Below are 20,686 nucleotides of genomic sequence, written 5' to 3'. Positions count from 1 at the left end.
GTGCAAGAAGATAATTTAAGGCCAAGGCTTCTGGTTTTCGGTTAAAACAAAAAACATGTTTGCTGAAGAGTCTTTTGCGGAATTTTGCCCTGGATTCTTAGTAAATATTTTTAAAATGAAAACAACCCAAAGACATAATATTCTGGATGTCCAGTTTCCTATTGCTGCTTGTCAACTTCATAGCAATGAGTAGTTGCAGAATTGATGCTTGCTGTTTCAGAGATGGGGAACAGCTTGAATGGAACCCAGAATACACCCAGAGAATATTTGTTCATGATATTTTGCATCCTGCTGTTCTCAAAGTAATTATAATTGTTTTTTTAAAATGCCAAAATTATTCCTCCTTAGTATGAAAATGGGAAGCCCAAGTGTTACTGAGTGGGGTATAGCTGCATGAACCACCTGGTATTCACACTATAATGTAAAAACAACAGTTTGGTGACCTGATGGTGAAGCAAAGGAAATGGATCTTTCTGGAGGCCCCTTATTCACTCTTGGGTTCTCCCCCCCCACCCCACCCCCACTGCCAAAATAAAAATTGAAATAAATTTAAGATCTGAATGCATTTCTCCTGCCCTGTGGTTTCCTTTGAAATCTAATTATATGAAACCTCTCTCTTCTCCTCCTCCTCTCTCTTGGGAATCTGAAAGCAGATGCTCTTGCTGCCTGCCTTGTGCTGTGTTCTCAATGCTCCGCTCCCCTTCCCAGAGTTCCTAAAGGGTGTAGTTTGTATGTGTGTTTGGTAAATATTTAAGGTATAAAGGTAAATCCCAAATTCCACTGGTTTTGCCCCCATCCAGTATGCGATGGGAAACTCTTCCATGGTCTGAGGAGCTTTTTGTCCCTACCTAATGGTGGCAGAGGTTCTCTGCCAGAAATTGCTCCAAGGCTGGTAAATGTAGGGATTTGAGAAAATGTGCAAGTTATAGCCTTCCTTTTGGATCCACCTGAGATGAACTGATAACTTTTCTTTCTGCATCATTAATTCACTTAGATGGGTGATGTTCTTTTTTTACATTCTGAGAGGAATTGTACCCAACAGGGCAAATGATTGTGGCCCCTGAACACCTGAGAAATATTCTAACTGAGTCATGTTACATCACAACAACTGAATTGTGTTACTCATCTTGGAAAATTGCATTGTTGACTTTCTGAAGTGTGGGGGCGGGGTGAATTAGTTCCAAGTCATGTGGTGATTTCACCTAATCACTTTATTTGGATTCCAAACTAATCAGAGTGCTCCTCTGATTGGGACTATTTAAAATGACACTGTTGCCCCTGGTGGTCTTTACACAGAGTCTGTGCTGCTACCCATTCGAAAGCATATATGAATGTTGTAAGGCCTCTTGGTTTTCTTGTAGTTTTCAGCTTGCCTAACAGAATGACTTCAGATTTCCCTTAAATGGGATTTCCCCCTCCCCCCCCGAAACTAGCTATTTGTTTTTTATTTCCCTCAGCTTACCATAAAAATTCTAGTTCTGATTCATGTAAATGGTACAACACTCCCATCTCCAATTCACCATGCATTTTAGTGAACCATGGACAGAATACATCCAGAGTAGGTGAGGGTATATGATGCTCCACTTGTTGGAGGAGGCACCTCTTCTAGTAGATGTCCCAATGTTGGTACACCAGCTGAACAACAGTGCTTGTTTACGGAGTTAATGCTATCTGCATGTTAGCTTAACCATAGAATTTTAATTGAGACCTGCTCCCCCCATTTCCTGTTCCCAGAAGCTATAAGGGAACATTACACCAGAAGGAAACATAGCGCTTTTCTCCTCATCAGTCATTCAAGATGCAGCATTCAGAGCTGTGCACTAGTTGATATTAATAACAAAATAAGACTGCTTCTGAACCAAGAGTCCTGGCTGCTGATTGGCTGAGGAGTTCAGTTTTAGTACAGATCTCACATGCAATTGGTTTCAGAATTACGTAAATGATGTCCCCCGCTTCCTTTCCTGAAGAAAACCCAGACCCATCAAAAAAGAGTTAGCCCAGTGTCCTGAAGAGTGTTCTGAATTTCTTATGGGAGAGAAGGTAGTATCCACAGGAGCAAATCCAGTGGAGCTTAACCCCAAAAGGGATTGTGGCTTGTTGGACAAATATACGTCGATCACATGTATAGAGTTCCACTTTTAGCTGCTAGCTGAGGAACCTTCTGACAATAGTGCACACTACTACAGTGGTGACCTGGGCTACTGGCCACGTATTTGATTACAGGATTCTGGTTCACAGAGAAATTTAATTCACACAGGGCTCCGCTCAGCACCACTCCAGTCCCCTGTGTAGTTGTATGCTTCATTTTAACATTTTGTAAAATTTCATACACGTTCTGTAAATTTTGTTCCGGTCTATTGCAATTCAGACAGAAAACAGGCAGAGGTGGTTAGCAGGCACATGATACATCCACCCACCCTTTATGAACTTCCTGTACTGAAGGTTGCCATGGCAGTCTGTGCTGCAGCAACAGCATCTCCTACATTCCTGAGATCTAAACCAGAGAAACCAAAAAGGGATGATTAGTTAAAGGACACTCATGCGCAAACCTCTCTCTCATTTCCTCTGTTATCCCCAAATAAATCCTCTTACTTTCACGTGCTGTTCCAGCACCCAGTCATCACCTCTTTTTCCCCCAAGGACTGAAACACATCTCCTGGAGCCTCACTGCTAGAGATGGGGATGGGTTACATCACCTCTTCAGATCTTTTTCTGGAACACACCCATCTCAGGATCTTAAGAAGGAAACATGAGTGAAGAAATAATTAGTGCACCTACAAAACAAAGAAAATCAAGCTCCTTAACTCGTGAAGCACCAACATCAGAGTTCATATATTTAAAATCATAATATTGCCCATACTCCAGATGCAGAATTGGTCTGGCAACAGCAGCAGCCCAAGTGGAAGCTATATCACCCTTGTGATAAGACAAGGAACAGCTTCAAAACACTGGTAGAGCGGACACTCCTCCCTACTGTTGCTATGCCCTTGAAAGCTGGGGGTGGGGGTAGGAATCTCATGCTGTTCATACAACTTTTATAGCACAGCATAGTTGCAGAAAGCACACTACTATTTTGTAAAAATATGGCTGCACACTAGCTTAGGGCTTGCCTAAATAAGAAATTTGCACCCATTTAACTAAAGCTGTAATTTTAAACCTATTTAGTTAAACCAGTGCAAAAGGTGTGTGGACAGTCTTATGTTGGTTTAAATCAATTTAAACTAAAGCTAAATAAGTCCCTAAATCTATGTCTGCACTGCAGACCTCACAGCAGTACTGCTGCAGCTGCGCCAGTGTAAGGTCTCCTGTGTAGCCGCTGTATGCCGGCAGGAGAGAGCTCTCCCGCTTGCATAATTAAGCCACCCCTAACGAGGGGTGGTAGCAGTGGCAGCGGGAGAGCGTCTCCCACCGACATAGCGCTGACTGACAAAGGTTTAACCGACAAAGTGCCAGTGTAGACATAGTTCATTATTATTTTCTTACTAAACTGAAATAAGTGTGTCCACACAGGTTTGTATTGATTTAACTAAATTGGTTTAAAGACAGACAAGTTAAATCATTGCCACATTCTTTTGTCAGCAAGGTCTTTAGTGATTACGTGGTATGAAAGAGATGTAGCCAAAATCTTTCCCCCTTGTTGTCTAGCTACAATTTTAGGCCGTGTCCACACGCAGTCTTGAACCCAGGCAAACTCTGGTGTGCGCACTTTTATTTTGGCTTACCAGTCACTAATTTCAGCTTAGTTTATACCAATTCATAATTAATTTGAGACAAACTGAACAAAGTCTGGCTTAAAACAAAATAAGAGAGTTCACACAGCCATTTGTGTGCTGGCTTAACTAAATCCATTTAAAATCACACCTAAGTGCAACTCTGCTTGTAGACAAGCCCTTAGTTTGATTTCCCTTACTGACCAAAAGTTCTACCGTTCTCCTCCTGCAGGATTTGGGGAATGTGTGTTCACTCTTTAAACAGTGGGTGCTTGTTTCTGAATCTCCTGCTCTGCTGCTGTTGGTGCATTCCAATCACTCATCTCAGGTGGATTATGGAGGAAGGTGGAAGGTCCCCTAATCTCTCCTAAAACCTTGGAAGCAGGCAGCCTGAACTGCTGGACTTTCCTGGCCATGTCTCTATGCTTCTGTGTCTTGACTGTGTCTATAAAGAGGGTTTATTTTCAGAAAAAACAACTTATTTTTGGTAAAAATTAATTTTTGAATGTAGCAGCAAATTAAGGAAATGCCCTTCAGAGGTTTTGTGTTCTAGCAACACAAGACAAAGATACTGCTGCTCAGGTGAATGTTCTAAGCACAGTGGAAAACAAAGAGTTAACAATGCATGGATTTCAAGGGACTGGTTTAGTTTCCTTTGGTCTTTATTTTGTTTTTTGTTGTTTTATTGTTTTGTTTTGTTTTAATTTCTGTGTTCTGGCCACACCCAGGAGAACCGTCTGCTTTTGATTTCTCCCTTTACGGTCACATGGTAAATTTTCTTTCTCATTCTTCAGAGATGGAAACGTTCAAAGACTATATATCTCTATCTATCTATTTTTTTACACCACTCATCCTGTTGCTTGTTATTTATTGCGGAATCTGAGGCCAGACTAAAAGGGTGACAGTTACTCGGTCTCTTCAGGGCCCTCAAACAAGCCTTTGGGAAAAGAGAGAAGGGTGCTGTTGGGCTGCAGATTGCTCTAAGGTTGCAGAGAGGTTTCTTTGGGGGTACCCAGTACTGTCTAAGCTTGATCTTATTTCCTGCTGACGGTTGAGCTACTGGAAAGGTTGATGTTGGAAAGTCCTATTAAACTTAGTCTACCTGTAATATTTAGAAAACCCTAGATCTCTCTTGACCCAGGCCTGCATGCTCCCTGGATCTGACCCTCTGCCTGCAGAGGTAAGGAGAGCCTTTGCCCATTGTGGATCCACGTTCGCAAATATTTTTTGCTTGAAACAAGTATTGTTTTGTAAAGCAGGCAGTCTTGGGTGTGAGTAGAAATTATCGGGGGACAGGGAGAAGACTGTTATAAATGAATGTGGGTACAAAATAATCTCCATTCTTTTGTAGGTCATCTTTTTAAAAAAAGATTTTTAAAAATCAGTGTTGTGCCTTTTTTCTCCCACATGGAAATTTTTAAAACAAATGAAGAAAATAAAAATTCTGCCTTTTTTGTTTTTGTTGTTGTTTTTTAAACCTTAGAAATAGCAGTAATGTCAGGGCTGGTCTGGTCTACTTTTATTGGGGTAGCAGTTGTAGGCAGTGTTGTCGTAGCCGTGTTGGTCCCAGGTATTAGAGAGAGAAGGTGGGTGAGGTAATATCTTTTATTGGACCAACAGAAGTTGCCTGTGGAGTACTAGTTGGAAGGCTCAGATGTACATTATGTATTCTCATACTTTAATGCAGAGTGCATAGGTGTTGAATCTTTAACATCAGCCATACTCCAAAGTGTTAATTGGGTATTAGAATTAAATAAGTGTCAACAGAGGGATACAGTCTGAGGGCTTGTCTATACATAAACTGGAACCAAAACAACTAAATCAATTTTAATTCATACCTTTCATTATTTTGGTGCAAGTCTGTATGTGGGCATTCATTTTGGAATGAGTGCCCCAGTTTGATATTAGTTGTTGGTTTCAAATTTTTTTTACTTAAGTTCATTTGAAATAGGGACTCTCATTCCAAAAATAAGTATCTCCACACAGATTTACACTGTCTAGAATAGTGTGAAGTAAGACCAATATAGTTATTTTGGTTCCAGTTTGTGTATAGACAAGCCCTAAAAATCTCTTTTCCTCGGTTGCTCAGTTTTATGTCATTTGTGATGTCAGAATTTCTTTAATTCTCTTCTCTCCATAAACTCTTCCAGGACAGATAATTACTGATGTTTTAAATGAAAAAGCAAGTTTTTATTTTTAATTTTTTTACAAGAAATTTTCAGGGTGCCTTTATACACCATAAAGAAGCAAAGAGGGGCCAACCATAACTTTTCCACCTTCACAGGTTGCCTTTAAAGGCAAGTTATGGTCTATCCTCCTTTGGCAGCAAGCTCAGCTCCAGCATGTCTGAGCCAAGGTTCAAGAGGGTTTTATCAATTCAGACTAGTTTGTCATCCCTGATTCTGCCCACCACGTTGTGCAAATTTTAATTCATTTCAGCAACACACTTTCAAACTGCTTTGAAAAAGGAATCGCATAGTTTGTTTTATTTTTTCAGTAACTGGGAAAATGTGATTGGCTGGAAGTTTCGATTCCTGAAGTAAGAGGAGACATGAGATTCTCTTACAGAAGCCAGAGTTACAATTTAATCATTAGCTACAATTTTTTCTCTTGATCTTAAAACAAAAAGACAACAACCACCACCAAAAAACCCCTGCTTTACAAATGTAAAAGGATTTTGTACTGGAAACCCAATTGTGAAGGATAAGGGCTACTGTGCACAAGGCTACCGGAATAGCAAATGGCTCAAACCTTATAAGGTTCTCATTATAAAACCTTAAAAGGCCCTTGGTAAAATGATGGCCTACTAGCCTTTTGCCATTAAGCCTGTTTAGAAATCAAGATGCTGCTACTCCACTTTAGCCTGCCTGTTGAAGACAGGGGCTGCAGAGCCAAGATGCCTTTTCGCTGCAGAGGCATAGTCTTACATCACTCATGTTATCTGGGTCTCTGTTTAGTATAATTGTTTCCATTACATCAAACACAAGCTTTGTTCTCCCTGCTCCCCAGGGTGGTTCCAGCACAGATTACTGTCTGTACACAACTGGTGGTCATTTTATACCAAGCCACAGCAACTAGGTACCCCTCTCCTGTTCATAAAGGATCTGAAAAGCAATCTGAGGTGAAATTTTCACCTTGGTTCCTGAGCTCAAAATTTTTATATTAAGAATGTCCAAATCATCAGAGCTGTCTGTTAGAATGTATCATTTGCTGCTAGTTAAATTCCTAGTTAATTTAGTCTCATCAGTCCATGCGTGTAACAGTGCAGTTCATTCCCATGGGAGTCAGTGTGATGTCATACACTGCACTGTTTTATGATTGAATGAACCTGCATGAGTGGAGACTTAGGAAAGAGATCCTGTATATGTGTTCCAGGTGGCCTGGGCTAAATAGGCCTAGGGCTTTGCATGTAAGGAGACATTACAATAGCCCTTGGGCCACCATAGTTACCCTAATAGGCATAGGTGCTGGCTGGAAGTGGTTTCCATCATCTACAGGGTTTAGTTTAGTTCAATGGTTCTCCACGTCCCCACTATACAAATTGTTCCAGCGTCCCTGCTCAAAGGCCAATGGGAATCCATTCTTCTCCAGCTTCAGAGTTCAAGCCCACCTGGTGGTCCCGCTTGTCTCAACACACAATTGAGAAGAAACCAGGATACCCTTTTGTAGTAGGAATTGGTGAGATAGGGATCTAGGTATGTAGCTGAGTTAGGAGGGAGGCAGCTGTGGAAAGGGGATGTCAGCTAAATCCTGTCTTGGCCTATGACATTAATGTACATAGAAATCTCGTTCAGACTTATTATACTATATAGATTTGATATGGCAGTCACAGAGGGAAAATTTTACACTGCTCTTTTCTGACAATAATATATAGTGCTTTACATGTTTATATTTTGGTACCACCTAGAAGCCCGAGTTAGCATCAGGGGCCTGTCTTAGGCACTGTACAGGCATAGAGGTAGACATGATCTCTGCCCCGGAGACCTTACACTGGGCTTTACAAACATCTAATCTTCACAACAGTTTTATGAGGTAGGTAAATATTATTATTGTACCCATTTTACGGATGGGAAAAGTGAAGCAGAGAGGGTGACTTGCCCATAGCTACAGTGGTGTCAGTGTAGGGGCCAGGATCGGAACAGAGGAATTCCTAGTGCCCAATCCTTAACTCAAACCACACCTCTCTCCTGCAAGAGACTGTTGAAACTACCAGGTGCCTTTCAATACCATATAAAGGTCCACAAAGTAGCACAGGCATTAATTGGCAGTGGCGTGAAATATCTAGCTTGGGCTTTACCAGCTTCTCTACATCAGAATAGAATAGGGCCTAGGATTTACCTTTAAGAAAATCTGTCTCGAGTAACTTTGTACTTCTTTTTTGGTCTGGCCTCAATTGCTTTTACATTTTCTTTTCATTATTATTATTTATTATTATTATTATTTATTATTTAATATTCTGGTTAAAATTCCTTTATTTTATTTTATTGAATTGAATTTCTTTTATTTATGAAACATGCATGAACCAACTATGTGACTCTAGGAGAGTATTGCTGAGTTGTGCTGATGTCAATTTCATACTGTGATATTTTTTCTCTATTTATCTAGAGATCAGTATTTCAATATATAATGATGTGCATGTTTTCCCCCCTTCTCCCGCTGCATGCAGGGATTCGGGTTCGTAACTTTCGAGAATAGTGCTGATGCAGACAGGGCCAGGGAGAAATTACACGGCACCGTGGTAGAGGGCCGTAAAATCGAGGTGCATGTCTTCAGTAATTCAATTTCTTCTTTATATTTATTCTTTTTATTTCTTTTTTGTGTCTTGCCTCACTTATTTCACATTTGGATCCCCGTCTTGTGTGTGCGTGTGTTTGTGTCTGTGTCCTTCACCCCACTGCACTGAAGTGTACAAAAGTGACTTCCCCTCCCAAAAAATGTCTTTTGGTTGATTTGAGTATTTTTCTTTTTCTTTCTTTCTTTTTTTCTTTTTAAGTTTATTTCCCACCCACTCCAAATTTTTGCCCTTCTGCTGTCTTGATTTTCCTTTGCTTCAGTTTGTGAGGCTCCGATTTCCTGTTTGTTATCAGGCCTGAACAAAAGTAACTCAAAAAGTACTGTCTGATTTCTAACTCTGTGTCTGACAATAAAGCAGGGGGCAGCCAGTATCCTCTCTTTCCTCAGAGGCCAGTTCTCCTTCATATGAGTGTGAGCTGATGTTGAGGGCAGGGTAGAGGGGAAAAGGCACTGATTGGGCTGCTATAGCTGCCTTCTTGATCTGTCTGCAGTCAATTAAAGTTAACTCTTAAAACTTCCTGTAAGGAGAGCTCTCAGTAGAAGGGTTAAGTGTCTGGCCAGAGTAGCTACATATGAGGCCGTTGCACGGTGCTCACCAATTTTCTGTTCCACCTTATTGAAGGCTAACTGGCCCCTTCCCCTTCTCCCTCTTTCTTTATCAAAAAAAAAAAGTACTAAATATTAAAAAATATTAAACAAAAAAGCCGCCTTTTTGAGTAAGATGTCTGCATATTTTGCTTTTTTTTTGTTTTTGTTTTTTTTTATTTCCCTTTTCGATGGTTTAGCGTTTAGGGCCCTTCACTTGACTCACTCTTTCCATGGTAACTATACACAATGCTGGCGATGGTACGAGTTGGCGGTAAGTGAAACAAAAGTGCTGGAGAAGAAGCTTGTATTTTTTAAATTTTTCTTAAAGTTACAAAAACAAAATTAAATAAGAAAGAAAAAAATCCATCTGCCATCTCACATTAACACTACAAAATGTGATTTGACTTGTTGTCCCCACCTGCCTCCTTTCCCTTTTCCCCTCTTTTATTTTCAATGCTGTTGAGTAATGCCGCCTGGACTTTGGATGTACGTATCGTTTTGTAGCAGTCTGAGCTGTTTGATTACTGACTTCATAGTTATTTCCCCTTGCACATCTTACTCAGAGTTACTGAACTCCAGTTTGGCTGGTTTTTATTAATGCACCAATCCCCTCCTCTCTCTCTCCTGCCCCTTCTTTCTCTTGCTCTGTCTTTCCCAGACCTGTTTGTAGCTGTGATTGTTTGTTCTCTCTCTCTCTCTCTCTCTCTCCCCGCCCCCCCCATGCCCTCCCTCCCCAGTTTTTCTTTACTCAGTTAAATGCAGCTGTTGGTCTCTCTTTGCTGACTGGTGGTTTCTGATTGGTTCTGGCAATTTTTCCTTTAAGTGCTTGTGTTGCACTTTGCTGTAGCAGCTGATTTCAGGCACTTGCTCCATCTTAATGATTGTCTGTGAGACCCTCTCTTCTCCCTCTTCTCCTCCCCTCCCCCCAATCAATTGTGTTTTTTTCCCTTTCTTTTATCAGTGTGTGTTTAACTGCATGCTCTCAATCTCATCATTGTTGTTTTCCATTCTTTTTTAAATGTGTAATGTTTATATTGTTTTTGGGCCAAAACTAGAGTAAATGTGGTTCCAGGCTCCCCTCGCCTTCATAGGCTCACCACTTCATAAATCCCAAAGGACATGACGAGACTCTTTTTTGGTTTACTTCTCCTTAAGACTGGCTTCTTTCATTCCTCTGGCCTCTCAGTTCCATTCTGGCCTGAGATTTTGACAGATCATTGATTCCTGCTAAGAAGCTTCACCCTCCTTGCAAGAACTCTGAGGCTGTGTCTGACACAGGGCTGTAGTAACTTGGCTTTCAAACCCCATCCATCCTTTCTTTATCAGCACCGCCTCTGCTGTAACACCCACTTGCTGTAGCACTCAGAATGCTTGGAACTATGTGGAGCTCTGTAATGAGGGTGGAGGGTACAGTGAAACCAGGAGACCCATCTACACCTCTGCATTTTATTTTAAGAGATTTTTGTGAGAATTTTAAAATCAGAGATAAATAAATCAGTAACGCAAGGGCATCTTGAAACTGAATTGAAGGCCAATGTCTCATAGGATTCCAAAAGTCTCTCTTGGCCTAGCGAGATTAAATCCAAGACAACTAGAAACCAGATTACTTTTTTTCTTGAAGACCTGTTTGTCTGTGACATTTGTGGTCTGTGACATTTTAATGGTGGGCTTCTGAAAGGAGCTAGTTTATTCACCATCTGCTTTGTTTTTCCTCTGCCTCAGCTGCAGAGATCACCATCCGTACCACTCCAGTGGGCCTTGGACAAGCTTTTTGCCCATCCAGTTGGTGAGCTGCAGATATCCAGTGTGCTCTAATGGTAGCAGGATGTCTGAGAATCCCAATTTTACTCTCGTTGGCCTTTTGTTTAAATGCATTAAGTGCCACAATTAGCTGTAATGTTTACAATTAAGTGGCAACTTCTAATAGTAATTTAAATATCTTGTATTTTTGTAAAAGTGGCTGTTTGATTTCTTTGCTCTAAGATGTATAGGGTATGAGATATTGGAGAGGTAGTTATAATTTTCCCTAACATCTTGTGCTTCCTTCCCTCTCCTCCCCCTCCCCTTTCTTACTTTTAGGTGAATAATGCCACAGCGCGAGTGATGACCAATAAGAAGATGGTCACGCCATATGCAAATGGTAAGAGAGAATGTTTGCACTAATCCTAAACTGAAAGGTTTCAGGGGTGGTGACAAACTCTACATCCTCAAATTGAACACCTTATTACAAGGTCTCATTGTTTCTTGACTACAGTGAGATCTCTGGATGCTCAGCACCTTTGAAACTCAGGCGACTTATTTAGGTGCTTAATTGTGGATTTAGGAGCCCAACTTTAGGATCTCATTTTTGAAAAATCTTGGCCTTACTTTTAGCTGTAAATATAACTCTCTCCTTGCAGCCAGGAAAGCTGGGGCACCAAACAGTTTGTCTCTCAGAGAACTTGCCTATTGTCAACAATTTCCCAAGGAACATGAATAAGGAATAACTCAGTTGTTTTGTGGAGTGAAGAACTCTGTCTTGATTAGAAGTCTTGGGTCTGTTGTCTGCCAATCTCTGCAGCAACTCTAAGTAGCATAGTATAGAAACAACAATATGCTTATTAAACAGTGCACGTTATGTGAAGAGGCTTTTCCTTATGAGAACTGAGCACCGTTATACAAGATGCTGTATATTTTAAATCTCATCCCCCAGTGAAATAAAATGTGGAGTTTACAAAGTTGTCCTGGGACAGACTGAGATACACAAAGTTGTCCTGAGACATAGTCAGTGGTCCCCAGTTGCACTGAAAATGTTCCCAAACAGCTCCTGTGCAGTAGCAATTTAAGCATACAGTAGGTCATGAGAGAGCATGGGTTGGTGGTTAAAACAGAAGATTGGAAACCTTGCCTCATCTACAGATTTACTATGTGCCCTTGGGCAAGTCACTTAATTTGCATGTGCCAGTTTCCCAAGTGTGGTGAAGCTTAATGAATGTTTGTAAAGAGCTTTGAAATCCTGTGGTGGTAAGTCACTATGGAAGTGCAAAGTGGTTGTGCTGTTTTACCCAGTGAATAGGAACAGAGAATGTATAGGGTTACATTGTAATGACGTGTGGACCCAGGGTAACTGGCAGGAGCATCCTTTTGGTTTGTCAACCCATAAAGTCTACATTAAAATAAAGTAAAGGTGTATGGTATTTGGGCTGTTTGAGTGTACTAGTTAGTGCTTTTCACCGCCACATGAGACTGACTAGATTTGGGAATTAAAATCCATGTCTGTCTGTCCAAGTTCTTACCTTAGCACCGATCATCTTAGTCTCTTGCTCACAGAGTTGGCAGTGCACAGGCAATACGCCCAGTGCGACAAAGAGGGTGTGCATTACATCATTCAGCATTACCCCCCAGCATATTAATTAGTGACATTATTGGGCTGTGATCAAATCACACCAGAAAGATGATTTATAAGACCTCAAAGGTGAGGCTGAGTAGTTAAAGTGTAGTAAGTTTCATAGGACTCCTGTGGAGGAAAGATATATGATATTTATTAGTAAAACCTGCATGGTTGCCAAATAAACAGATGAGGCCTGCCCTGAAAAGTAAAGACTTTTTTGTAGAAATCAGACCTGATCATCTTAGAGTCCACCCTAATACCAGTTCTCTTCCCTTTTTGGTTAGAATGGGTGGAGACAAACAGGTTTTCCAGCTCTGCTCACTTGGGAAAAGTGCCTCAGTTCATATCCATTCTACAATGGCAGGCTTTTCATCAGGTTCATTATTTGCTAATTTAACCATTACTCTCTTGTGTATTTGTGCTGATGATTTTCAATTCTTGCCCATTGTACAGATTATATTAAATGATTCTCTGGGAAAGATTGCATCTGAGGGATGCAACATGGAGAAAGCAGCAAAATATAAATAAAATGGTGAAGAGAAAATGTGGAATCAACAGACTTGTTTGTTTGAAATACTTTTATTCAACATATTGTGTGTGATTCAATTACCTGGGAAATCTCAACTCAATTGCCATGCTATCTTTAGTGACACTCCAGTAAATATGATAGCCTGTGTATTTGAGACATAGGGGTGTAACATGACTTGCCTGAGATCACAGATTGAGCCAGTGGTTTAGACATAGTTAGAATCTACAAGATTCCCAATGAACATATAGAATAGCAAGAACTGACGGGAAGATTCACGGAGAGAATGAATCTTGTGGCCAACTATGGGGATTGTAGGGAACATCTGTATAAGGCAGTTGGCATTCTGCTCAGTTTTGTTTCTTACAGCTTACACCAGAGGTTACTATGCAGTGGATCAGCTTGTGCTCTACTTATACCTCTCATGTAATAGTCTATATCTGGACCCTGGCATTAGGAAAGTTAGTCTGCCTCTATTCAACAGCACAGGGACCTCGGTGGAAGCCATAATGGGAGAAGTGGATGTGATATACCTAGACTTTAGTAAGGCATTTGATACAGTCTCGCATGATATTCTTATAGATAAACTAAGAAAGTACAATTTAGATGGGGCTACTATAAAGTGAGTGCATAACTGGCTGGATAACCGTACTCAGAGAGTAGTTGTTAATGGCTCCCAATCCTGCTGGTAAGGTATAACAAGTGGGGTTCCGCAGGGGTCTGTTTTGGGACCGGTTCTGTTCAATATCTTCATCAACGATTTAGATGTTGACATAGAAAGTACGCTTATTAAGTTTGCGGATGATACCAAACTGGGAGGGATTGCAACTGCTTTGGAGGACAGAGTCAAAATTCAAAATGATCTGGACAAATTGGAGAAATGGTCTGAGGTAAACAGGATGAAGTTCAATAAAGATAAATGCAAAGTGCTCCACCTAGGAAGGAACAATCAGTTTCACACTTACAGAATGGGAAGAGACTGTCTAGGAAGGAGTATGGCAGAAAGAGATCTAGGGGTCATAGTAGACCACAAGCTTAATATGAGTCAACAGTGTGAAACTGTTGCAAAAAAAGCAAATGTGATTCTGGGATGCATTAACAGGTGTGTTGTAAACAAGACACGAGAAGTCATTCTTCCGCTTTACTCTGCGCTGGTTAGGCCTCAACTGGAGTATTGTGTCCAGTTCTGGGCACCGCATTTCAAGAAAGATGTGGAGAAATTCGAGAGGGTCCAGAGAAGAGCAACAAGAATGATTAAAGGTCTTGAGAACATGACCTATGAAGGAAGGTTGAAGGAATTGGGTTTGTTTAGTTTGGAAAAGAGAAGACTGAGAGGGGACATGATAGCAGTTTTCAGGTATGTAAAAAGGAGTCATCAGGAGGAGGGAGAAAACTTGTTCACCTTAGCCTCCAATGATAGAACAAGAAGCAATGGGCTTAAACTGCAGCAAGGGAGATTTAGGTTGGACATTAGGAAAAAGTTCCTAACTGTCAGGGGAGTTAAACACTGGAATAGATTGCCTAGGGAAGTTGTGGAATCTCCATCTCTGGAGATATTTAAGAGTAGGTTAGATAAATGTCTATTAGGGATGGTCTAGACAGTATTTGGTCCTGCCATGAGGGCAGGGGACTGGACTCGATGACCTCTCGAGGTCCCGTCCAGTCCTAGAGTCTATGAGTCTATAAGTGCCTAAAGCTGAGTTTCACATGCAAAGCTCATTTTTCTCCCCTACTCTTTCCGCTGTTTTTCCTGGTATGGACGTCAGCACTCATTGCTATCTTTGCTATTTCAGGTTGGAAATTGAGCCCTGTGGTTGGAGCAGTGTACGGCCCCGAGTTATACGCAGGTAGAACTTAAGTAGACACTTCCATTTCTGCCATTTAACTGCAGTGGTGTTTGTTTGTGTTCACAGTCTGCTGTTTCTTTATAACCTTTTTACGTTTTTTATTCTTTTTAAAACTAAATTAGCGTCCAGCTTTCAAGCAGATGTCTCGCTGGGCAATGACGCCGCAGTGCCCCTGTCAGGAAGGGGGGGTATTAACACTTACATTCCTTTAATCAGTAAGTAGCCCCAATTGGCCCCTGTATTGTTACTGTGCTTGAGTAAACAATGATCTGTTAGCCCTCTTCTCTCCAGCCTGTATGATATATACTTGAAAGGATGGGTCTTGTTGGGGACAGATTTGCCACCAGCCAGAGCCCCCAGGCATGGTAGCGGCCATGACCTTTCCATCTTGCAGTGTGTTTCCATGCTTGCTTTTGACTGGGGCTTCTGCCATGATAAGGAAGGTGCAGAGCAGGAGGGAGGGGAATGTGAAGAGAGTGCCACTGCTTGTACTTCAGAACTAAAGACACCAAACAGACAGCTCTCCAAAGTACATATTATACAAGCTGCTAAACTGCGAGTCCACTGCAAGCCCCCTAGTAGCATGTGCCTGGAAGCACCTTGGGTTGAATTTGTGCCTTGCAACTGGCTCCTTCTGGGTATCTGTTATTGCATAGTGTTTGCAGCTGCCTCTGAGGTTTTGACCTAATTTGCCCTGAGCCAGTTTACTCCAGCATGAAGTGTAATAAAACAGGGCCCAATACACATGGAACCGGTTACTGGTCACATTTGCCAGAAGATGATGGGCTCTTGGTAAACTGGCACTTAATGGGGAATTTCTGCTGCCTTACATGGGAGTTATCCTGTCTTTCTGGCTTTGAATTGAACATGGGGAGGGAGGGGATGGCAAAGGGGAAGGGAAGAGGACAATTGACTGATTTAAGGGGCTCATGCTGAATTGTTTCAAAGAAACCAAACTGACAAATCCCCAAAGTAGATATTATACAATTTGGAAGAGTCGCCTGCTATATTGGTAGCAACTCTTTGTGCTTCTCGGACTCTTTCTAACCAGACTGCATGGCAGTGTCAAAATGGGGGCGGGGGAAATTGTACCACCTTTGCAATGAACAAGGCATGACACAGCATTAACCCCTTGCATGCCAGGCCTCTGTGCAGCCCCTCTCTCCCTCTAGTGATGTAGCAGGAGGTACACTCTTTCTGTGGGGCTGTAAGCATGCCCCTTTGCCGGACAGACGTGGAACATCCCATAGCTCTGGAGCCTATTGTATTATATTGTTCAAAACAGATAGTTTTGAATTGAGCAGGAGTTCTGATCCCGCTCATCTTTCTACTTATCTGTCTTTACAGTTCCAGGCTTCCCCTACCCAACTGCAGCCACCACAGCAGCTGCATTCCGGGGGGCACACCTGAGGGGTCGAGGACGAACAGTATATGGTGCAGTCCGGGCAGTACCCCCCACGGCCATCCCTGCCTATCCAGGGTAAGCACCGGACACCAAAATAGTGTGTTCTACGCCATGTTGAGAGGTAGCTGATTGGCCAAGGATAAAAATCATGGTGAGAGTCAGGATGCACCAACATCAGAGTACTCTGCACCCAATGACACCGAAAAAAAAACAGATCTAAAATCATCTGTGTTAGATACTTTACACTTCATTTCAGTCTCCTGACACTCTAGTAACTAAAGGCAACTGCCTAAGGCAGTGATTCCCAACACGGTGCCCGCCAGGACATCTGTGCGCACCCACCTACTGACAAGGGAGTGCCCCACTGCCGAGGAGTGCGGCGGCCGAACAGGCAGCTGCTGAAATGCCACCGAGAAGCAGCAACGTCAAGAAGCATCGCCAACTAAATGCCGCTGCTTTTCGGCAGCAATGCCTCTTGATGACACTGCTTCTCAGCGGTGACGCTTCTTCGCATTGCCGCTTCTCGGCGGCTGCTTATCTAGCGGTCACGCTCTTTGGCGGCTAGTCGTCAGGCACCCGCCACACTGAAAAGGTTGGGGACCACTGGCCTACGGTACCAGCAGGTTCCTTCTCATATGCATTAGTAGTTTGTCTGTGGAATTCATCTAGCATTGACACTGCGAAAAAGGACAAAGAAAGGGTCTCAAGTTTGTGGAGTGAGGCAGGTTCTGTTCTCTTCACTTCTTGGTATTTTGTTATCCAGGAGTGGGGAGTATGATCAGTTACCTTCATGCCTCCCCATCTGGGAGTAGGGCACAGGAGAGCCAGTTACCCACAATGGATTTGCTTTCTTGTTGGAGACAGTTTAAAAAGGTTTAAAGCAAAGATCAATCAAGTCCATTTAAATTAAAGTGGGGGAGAGAGGGAATATAGGGAAAATGAAATGGCAACATGCTTTGAATAATAAGAATGGTATAAAGTACTGATGGACGTGTGATCTAGCATCCTTCACCATCCGATTTTCATTAGTCATGCAGTGGAATGAATTCCGTAGAAACAAACTATTCTGTTGTTTGAAAGGTGTAAACTGCTGGATTTATTTGGGTTCTTTGAATCTGAGGATGCCTCATTCACATTGCTTACCGCTGTAGCCTGTTTGCCCGGTTCTCAAGGCAACATCCTCACATTTTTACAGAGGGAGTCTGAGTGAGAGAGAATCCTCCCAGAGAGCAAGACATTTGGACACTAACTCCCATTTCTCCTTATTAAGCCAGCTATGGAGTGGGGAGCATAAACCATAAGTCTCCTAATAGGACAGTACCTTTGGACCTTGCCCTCGGATGTACTTATCAGCTTGGAGACCTTGTGTAATAGATTAAGATGAGGGTTACTGTGCCCTTTCTTTGCAGAGTCCAGTCTGGCATTTAAAATAGAACTCAATGAAGCAAGTTGCCCTACAGTAAGAACTTGTAGCAATAATTCAAACTGCTTTGCATCTTACATTATGCAAATCAATATTTTGGACTTAGTACATCCAGTGACCCGGGGTGGGGAAACTGTTGCTTGAACACATGAGGTTCACAAGGTGTTCTTTTTGCTGAGTTTTCAGATAATCATCCCTCTTACACAGATCCGTCTCTTTCCACTGCCATTACAAGTTTATATCCTATATTCTCTAACCCTGGCCTCTGACCCACACCCTCTGTCCATCTTTGTTACTGTAATAATGACCCAGTCCTGTTTTATCAGGAAGTGCTCCAGAGTGAAAAACACAAACAAAACTGAGCTAAGTGCTACTATCTAGAAGGACTTTTATCCTGTTGTAGGAAGTACTTTTATTCTTTATCCCTGATAGTAACGGCTAGAGCATTCCTAGCAAGAGGCTGTCATCAGTGGTACACTGGGAGAACACTCCTTATAGCCTTTCTTCATTTATGATTGATTGCTTAAATCCAACCACATCTTTGTATAAAAGAGTTATTTACATTTGGAATACAGGCCATGCACCAGTGACCATCCCTTCTAAATAATGTCTCATGACTGTATTTACTTGCAATTCATTCAGTTTATCTGACGCCACAGATTGATCTCATATGTCTTCGTGTTCAGTGAACTGTCCAGCAAACAATTGGAAGACAGCAGTAAACAAGCTGCACTCACATATGATCCTGAATTGTGCTAGACACAAACATGAGGTTTTAATTAATACATTTGTTGTTGTCATAGACTGGGTCTCCAACGTTGCATGTCTTACAGAGGAAGGTGGGTACTCATTGTAGAGTTAAACTGCTCCACACATTTTAGTTATAAAAAAACAGTAGGAGAGAAACCGTGTTACAACTGATGGTACATCAGGCCACATTTGACCTTGAATGCTTAGTGTCATGCATACATTCCTGGCACCAAATCATGCATCAGCTACTTCCCCCTACCCTTTTAATGAAAGATGAGACATGAAATCAAGAACCAAGCCTTGAGTGACTAAAATAAAATGGATACTTAGGAAGAAGACATTCAATAAAATTGAAAGGTGGAAAATTCAAAACTGATAGTTGAAAATACTTTTTTAAAAAAAACCACAATTATTTTGTGGAAATAATTGCCACAAGATATCATTGAGGCTTAGAGTTTAGCGGGTTTCAAAAAGGTAAGACATTTATACGGATAATAAGAATAGGAATTGCCAGACTGGATCACGCTCAAGGTCCATTTAGCCCAGTATCCTGTCTCTGATAATAGTCAGATCCAGATGGTTCAGAGGAAGGGGCAAGAAACTTCCTAATCCCTAGCAATTACAGATTTGGTTTAAGACCTGAAGCATGAGGTTTAATAAAATATGCATTTTAATACTGCTAATTGCAAGGTCATACATGTAGGGACTAAAAACATAGGTTACACATACAGTCCCCCATCCTATATTTTGGAAGGCTGTGAACCAGAAAAACATTTAGGGGTCATGGCCAGCAGTAAAAGTTAGCTGGTACGGTCCGGTTTGGTGTACCATTAAGAGTCGATAAGCAGTGCCAGACTGGACCGGTTTCCCCAGGCCGGCAATTTAAAGGGCCTGGGGCTCCCGGCAGCGGCTGGAGCCCTGAGTCCTTTAAATCACCCCTTAGCCATGGGGCTCCCAACTGCCTCTGCAGCTAGTAGCTCTCAGGGTGATTTAAAGAGCTGACCAAGCCCCAGGGATTTAAAGGCCCCGCCTCTTCCGGTTGAGGCCCCGCCCCTTGCTCAGGATTCCAGAGTAGCAGTAAGTCCTTTAAGTTACTTTCACCCCTAGTCATGGTGGATAACCAGCTGAACATGAACTAACTGTATAATGTGGGGACTAAGAGAGCAAATGGAATCCTTGAGTGGACAAGCAGGAGAATATTGAGTAGTAGTAGGGATGTGATATTACCTCTTATAAAATGGTAGTAAGACCCTTATTGGTATACTGTGTCCCTGTCTAGTGGCCTTGCTTTTAAAAGAATGTTGGGAAATTAGAGAAGTCCAGAAAAGAGCTGCTACAAGAATTGATTCAAGATCTGAAAAACATGTCTTACTAAAAAACTCAAAACTAAGAAAGCTCAGTCTGTGCAGGTTAACAGAAAGAAGGTTAAGAAGTGATTTGATCACTGCCTATTAAGAAAGTACCTATGTGGAGAAAGAATTTGTGATAGTACAGGACTCTTTAATACAGCAGACAAAGGCATAACAAGATCCAGTGTCTGGAAGCTGAAACTAGACCAATCTAAACTAGAAATAAGGCACTGTTTAATTTTTGTTTATTATTTTTTTTTGGCAGTGCAGGTAATTAACCACTGGAATAATTTACCTCGGGATGTGATGGATTCTCCATCTTCTTCTGTGCTGGGCCCTATGTGTATTCCACACATGGGTACGCGTGCGCACCATGCGGCTGAATCTGGAAGTTTTTCCAAGCAGAGTCCATTGACCTGCACATGCGTAGTATCTTCCCTTGTGCTGCTGACCGAGGATATAAGGGGTGGTGCAGGTCATAGTGGAAGTCTTTCTAAAAGATATGCTATGATTCAAATGGAAGTTATAGGCTTGAAGCAGAAACCACTTGGTGAAATTCCAAGGTCTGTGTAATGCAGGAGGCCAGAGTAGATAAACATAGTGGTCCATCTGGCCTTAAAATAATATATGAATATTCCTTCAAAAATTTGTTTGCATTAATGAATTAATAAATCTGGATACTCTTGCTATGCATATAAATGTCCAGTCCCTTTTCGAATCTTGCTAAGTTTTTAGCCTCAATAACCAGAGTTGTTCTAGTAAATACTAAGAGGGGAGGAAAAAAATACCAAGAGTTTTGGAAGGGATTTAAACCCTCAAATTTCAGGGTATAAGCCAGGGGTCGACAACTTTTCAGAAGTGCTGTGCTAAGTCTTCATTTATTCACTCTCATTTAAGGTTTCGCGTGCCAGTAATACATTTCAA

The 20,686-nt window shown here is 41.7% G+C and overlaps 1 protein-coding gene across 11 annotated transcripts in view; it reads left to right on the top strand.

Moving 5' to 3' along the window:
* The window catches only part of RBFOX2 (RNA binding fox-1 homolog 2), a 273,394-nt gene that overhangs the window by 232,540 nt on the left and 20,168 nt on the right, over positions 1–20,686 (top strand). For 8 of the 11 annotated variants that reach the window (XM_030545338.1, XM_030545364.1, XM_030545415.1 and 5 more), the window contains exons 6-10: positions 8,377–8,469; positions 11,172–11,232; positions 14,782–14,835; positions 14,958–15,050; positions 16,183–16,315. In XM_030545338.1, coding sequence (XP_030401198.1) covers positions 8,377–8,469; positions 11,172–11,232; positions 14,782–14,835; positions 14,958–15,050; positions 16,183–16,315 — 434 coding nt within the window. The remainder of the gene's footprint in view (positions 1–8,376; positions 8,470–11,171; positions 11,233–14,781; positions 14,836–14,957; positions 15,051–16,182; positions 16,316–20,686) is intronic. The other 3 variants (XM_030545406.1, XM_030545396.1, XM_030545378.1) reach the window with 2 other exon arrangements.

Source organism: Gopherus evgoodei, chromosome 1 (genome assembly GCF_007399415.2).
Source record: "Gopherus evgoodei ecotype Sinaloan lineage chromosome 1, rGopEvg1_v1.p, whole genome shotgun sequence".
Lineage (NCBI taxonomy): Eukaryota > Metazoa > Chordata > Testudines > Testudinidae > Gopherus > Gopherus evgoodei.
Note: the sequence above shows the minus strand (reverse complement) of the source record. Positions and strands in the feature narration are given on the sequence as shown.